The sequence below is a fragment of the Mytilus edulis genome, chromosome 7 (assembly GCF_963676685.1).
Source record: "Mytilus edulis chromosome 7, xbMytEdul2.2, whole genome shotgun sequence".
NCBI classification, from domain to species: Eukaryota; Metazoa; Mollusca; class Bivalvia; order Mytilida; family Mytilidae; genus Mytilus; species Mytilus edulis.
In genome coordinates this window covers 27,876,577-27,881,930 of record NC_092350.1, presented here as the reverse complement: position 1 = coordinate 27,881,930, position 5,354 = coordinate 27,876,577, and the positions used below count along the sequence as shown (strand labels likewise).

At 30.1% G+C, this 5,354-nt stretch overlaps 1 protein-coding gene across 1 annotated transcript; it reads right to left on the bottom strand.

Annotated features, from left to right (window-relative positions):
* Nucleotides 1-1,247: 1,247 nt before the first annotated feature.
* LOC139481175 (uncharacterized) lies at nucleotides 1,248-4,970 on the bottom strand. The gene is made up of 3 exons (XM_071264330.1): nucleotides 4,696-4,970; nucleotides 2,374-2,515; nucleotides 1,248-1,640 (listed from the first exon to the last, which is right to left on the bottom strand). Exons 2-3 carry the CDS (start codon nucleotides 2,501-2,503, stop codon nucleotides 1,435-1,437), a joined length of 336 nt encoding a protein of 111 aa, XP_071120431.1. The 5' UTR covers nucleotides 2,504-2,515; nucleotides 4,696-4,970; the 3' UTR covers nucleotides 1,248-1,434.
* Nucleotides 4,971-5,354: the final 384 nt, after the last annotated feature.

Sequence of the window (5,354 nt, the reverse complement as noted above, 5' to 3'; positions counted from 1 at the left end):
ATCTAGACATTTACTATGAGGTTTGGTTTGGAATGATCTCAGTGGTGAACTTTGAACTTTTAAGAAATATCATTCCAGCACCGTCTACAAATGTTGTTGGTGCAATTTGTCATAGCTGGCGATTCTTACCATGATAAACGAGCAAAAGAACCAAATTGAATGATTACAAATAGTAAAGATGAATTCATCCCTTCGAAAGTTATGAGTACGATATCAATAGTTTATCAACCGTCATTAAATATATGTTACAGATTACCACAGAAATGATTCAACTATCGATTACAATCCCGTCCTCTTGTTGTCGATTGTAACAATACCAAATAAAACCTATCTCCAAAATTGTAACTGTATAAACAAAACGACGGGTGCCACATATTCAACCAAACTACTTACAAAACCGGAGCACCTGACTTCACCCCGTCATTGGTTTATGCCATGGCGTTGTCAGATTTGTTTTCTACTTTTCTACCCTGCATCTTTATCAATGAAACGAAAACTCTGACTTGCTTATTTTAATGATGCAGAGTATATTAAATATTCTGTAGAACGATGACGAAAATGAATAAAACTGATATGGAAACGTTCTTCTATACAGATGATGTTTTCGATGAGTAGTATTGAATATTTCCAATTGACCATGCTTTACTTTTTTGTGATTTTATTTTCAATAAGGATGTTTAGGACCACCCTATTGGTAAATATTTTAGATACCATAGTAATCTATGATCAAAATGCAAAAAAATAATGACCAAAGATTTGCAAGGGTTAAATGTAAGATGGCTTTAATAGCTTTTGAAGAATAAAGTAATTTAAACACTTTATATGTTCACATGTAATTACTAGAAACATGACGAGATTACATTTCTGCATTAGATTTGTCCTTACTTTTCCAATGTCACACACTGTCTATGTTTTACGTCAAAGATAAAGTCGATTGTTAAATGACGCCTTTAACAACTACTAATCTTTGTGCAACCAGCATAACCTATTCATAAAAAGGAACTTGAAGTTTGTCTGTGCGGTACTTATTATTTTGGCTGAGTAATGGCAAAAACGTAATAGCGTCCTCCACATATCATTTGAGTATTGGTTTCTTTACATTGCTGTATTATTGAAGTCTACCACATCCCTTTTCAAAATTCGTTTTTATCATATAACAAATATAATGCTGCAAAATTTTGGGAAAATTAAACAAAAAGTCAAGCAATGAAATTGTTAAAATGTACATAAAAAGAATAGACTCACTGACAGTATTGGTTATTTATTTAATCAATATTGATAGCATCCTTTGGTTTAAAGGGATAACATATGGATGACTATTAAAACCCCCAGCCAATGAAAGCAATTTTATATCTATGATTCGTGAAAACTAAAAGTTACCCATTATACGCGATGATAAAAAGAAGGTTTCTACAATGCGGTAATATTAAAATGTTAAAGTCCTTTTACAATTCTAAAGGTTTCTACAGGCCATCCGATTTCGCCAATCTGTTTATGTTTAGCTTTAGGAAATGTTGAACCAGGAGGTGGTCTGCTTAGGTAACTCATTTGGCTAGTGATTTCTGGTGATCGATCTCCACTTCCCACCATTTGGAAATCTAAGTTGACCGATACATTTTGATCACGTTCACCATTTGGTCCTACAAATAAATTTTAAATAAGTCCTGATTTTCTCAATCATTTCATTGGTCAAAACTTTTCACTCTATATTGAGAAAAAAAAATTTGTGTTGATTATGAAATGCTTTAAGGTGGTAGACCTTGGTTCAGGGAGATAACTCTTTAAATCAGTTATGTGTTTGTTAAAGTCAAGTTTCATCATTGTTTTTCAAGCATTTACCTGAAACAGATTGGAAATAATCTATGTAACCTAGAAGCTTAGAATATATTTATGAAAACGTTTGACACAAACGTACTGATGATTTTAAGAGTTATTTCCCTTAACCTATATAGGTCTACCTCCTTAAAGTGGTTTTCATTACATTTTCATTTGTATATAGTTTTGTTCTGTTTTTGTTTTACTTTGTTGTTTTGTTTTGTTTTGTTTTTTTTTTGTTTTTGTTTGTTTTTGTTTTTGTTTTGTTTTGTTTTGTTTTGTTTTGTTTTGTTGTGTTTGTTATGTTATGTTTTTTATGATTTTTAATTTTTCCTCAGATGAAAACTAATGTAGTCAACCTTTTTTTTATTATTGAAGACTGTATGTTGCTTATATTTTTGTAATGATTGTCATTTGGTTGCTGTCTCATTGGACTAACATATCCTTTATTTAATATTAATCCAATAATATGTTACAATGTTTCACTAAGTGCATGTATGCATGTTTTTGTTTTCTCAAAGACTGCTATTTCTTCTAAGATATAATATATCCACATACCGGTGTAAACAACAGGACCAACAAATGCTGTCCACTCTCTGTGCGAGGGCAAAGTACTATAGTTGGTTGTCGACGAGGATTCTGTTTTATATGTAGCATGACTGATTGAAGTGTCTGGACGTTCTCCCATTATTGCTGTTTTCTATTAAAACGAAAGTACTTAATTAAATCTATTTATCATCTTTTCACAAAATACGATATTTAGTGTATCACAAATGAACACCAGGACTTTAGAACTTTAGAACAACCTAGCTAATAGCTATGCAATATTTTGTGCGGAATTTCTTATTATTAGTTGCTACATATTTTATTACAGTCAATTCTTAATGTTGGATTGATATGTGGTAGAAATTCACCCCGTCTATTCCCCGGATCCAAAAATTAAAAAGGAGGTCGTTCTAATAAACGATTACAAAAAAGAGGATCAAGTGATCGTTGGTATGTGTTGTTATAATAGTACTTATCAGACAAGAAGTACATGCTATGAACAAACCTTTAAATCGGTTCAACATATGTTCTCATGATCTTACAACCTCTGCACGTGACCCTTTAATAGAACAATAATTAATTTGTCTCGTCAGATGGAAAGATGCGATAAAAAATGAGTAGCTCAAATATGCAATGTTTATTAATTAAAATTGATGGTTTTGTTCTGATTTGTGAATGTAGGAAAAACACTACAAAATCAAAAGTTCGGACCACACCAAGGGGTTTATATTTTCTTCCACTTGGCGCACTAGCTTTTCTCGAACGTCTACATAGAAAAAAATATATTTTATTTACTCCTTTTACTTGTAATTAATATCTAATTTTTAATTACACAATAGTCTGTTGTCCTAAATGTGTATCACATATCTAATATTAGCAAATAAGAAAAAGCGGTGAGAATTTACAATTTAACAAAAATGTATGCAGTCATTTCTTCATTTTCCTTGAACATTGCAAAAATAATAACTAAACTGGTATAAACAGTTATTCGATATATCGAGAAAAAATATCGTGGTAAAGCATTGCGATCGAATTGTGAAAAAATATATATAATTCAACTGTAAAATATGGAATATCGTTGTATTATCAAAAATCAGAAAAAGAAAATATGTCTGCCAAAATTGTAAGATTAATAGGAACATGGCTTGTAAAAAATCAGTATAGATATAATGCATTGCTTCCACTACCGGTATTTAGACATTGCGTGATACTGAAACGATTTAAACGCAACATTTAAATAAGAAATTATTTCAATTTTTTTATTAATATATAAAATGTCTCTATAAAACTGTTCAATAATTTTGACGGACAATCCGGGAAAAATCCAATGTATATTTTTTTACTCCGGAAATCAATTCAGAACGGCATATTAATTCCATCCCAAAAGGACGTATTTTTTGTTATTTTCTTTTAATAATGTTCGGTTTTTATCATATTTTTATTCACAACCATTTTAAATCTGGAATTTCCTAATTTATTTATATAATCATAAATTGTTGTTAAATCTTAGCACCAGTTAAAACATTATAATTTGTTAATCAAAATCACCACATTTCCCTAAATTTTTCATATGGACCTATAACATTTAATCATCATAGCATAACAGATTTCCCCAAACACAAACAACTCATTGTACCTTTTTAGACCCATAATACTCACAGACCTTTGACTTTCAATAAGTAATTTATTAACTCATTTGAAGTGAATTAATGAAAGGTGAGTAATGATCACCAGGGGCGTGTAAATCTGCAATGTTTAACATAACTATTAAGTGATAGATGTATAAAAGCATCTCATTATTCTCCCCATTTCATCCCAAGATATTATATGTTTAAGAGGATATTACGTCACACGATGTACAAATATAGCTAATTTAGATGATCTGAAATGACGTACATTGAAGGCGTACATTGAAGGCGTACATTGACGAATGGTCATATTGATATATTATATCATAGCGCACAGAGATGTTCAATGTAGACTCTATATGATAATCGGTTTGAATAGTTCTTATGCTTGAGGAGGTAAATTTTTTTGTGCATGTATGATCAATTTATTTAAGTACCATTTCCCCATTCGTTATTGTTTTAACAGTGTTACATTGTAATCATATATACGTTTTACGTACAGGGTTCTTAAAAAAAAATTAAGACTCAAAATGAGAACGATCTCAAAGAGAAAGTACTGCAACTTAGAAAACAAATATTAAGTAAAACTCATTTAATCACATTAATCTTTACTCGCATATTTACACAAAAAAGGCATCGAAATTTTATATCAAATTTATTAAAAACAATTTATTATTTTTTTTGGCACAATTATTAAACGACCTACCTTAACTAGTCAATCACCGAATTAGTATTCAACTGATATTGGTTCCAATTTATCTTTAAACACGGTGATACAGTGTATATCTATATACGTTAACTTGGTGTTAATCCAAACCAATAGTGAGATAATTGTAAAGTACATATAACAGGTCAGATTAATATTGTTGGTGTTAAAAGACAGTGGGCATCCTTTGTGAACGACTGGGTAGATATTATATAATCTTAAATCCACATACGATCCTTATTGTTCCTCTTTTAAACGATTCAATTACAATAAAAAATTAACGAGGCATATTTGGCTATTGATCCATGTTTAAATCATTAAGATAGTAATATTTGTATTGTTAGAGTTGACAAAAAGCCTATAAATTTTAATTTTACTTAAATAGTCAATACATGTTAATAGAACTAATTAAATGCCACCGTCATGTTAAATTTATAGTTATTGTCACAGTGTAGCGTTTTGAATCTTAAGAAATGTAAGAAATTAAAGATCTTGTTAGAAAAAAGTTTAATTATTTACTAAATCGACACAATTGCATTCATGTAAGGGACGACATAAAAAAATCAATGAAGGATAACAGATTTAATTCAAATAGTTTGGGGATGGGGGTCAACATTGCTGCAAGTTTTGTTTACTTGACATCGATTTTATATATATCC

What these genes read in the sequence shown, in the direction of transcription:
- LOC139481175 (XM_071264330.1), bottom strand. Translation starts at nt 2,503, where the DNA reads ATGGGAGAACGTCCAGACACTTCAATCAGTCATGCTACATATAAAACA. An exon ending in TGGTCCTGTTGTTTACACCG is followed by an intron (nt 1,641 to 2,373) that starts GTATGTGGATAT and finishes ATTTATTTGTAG; the next exon opens with GACCAAATGGTGAACGTGAT.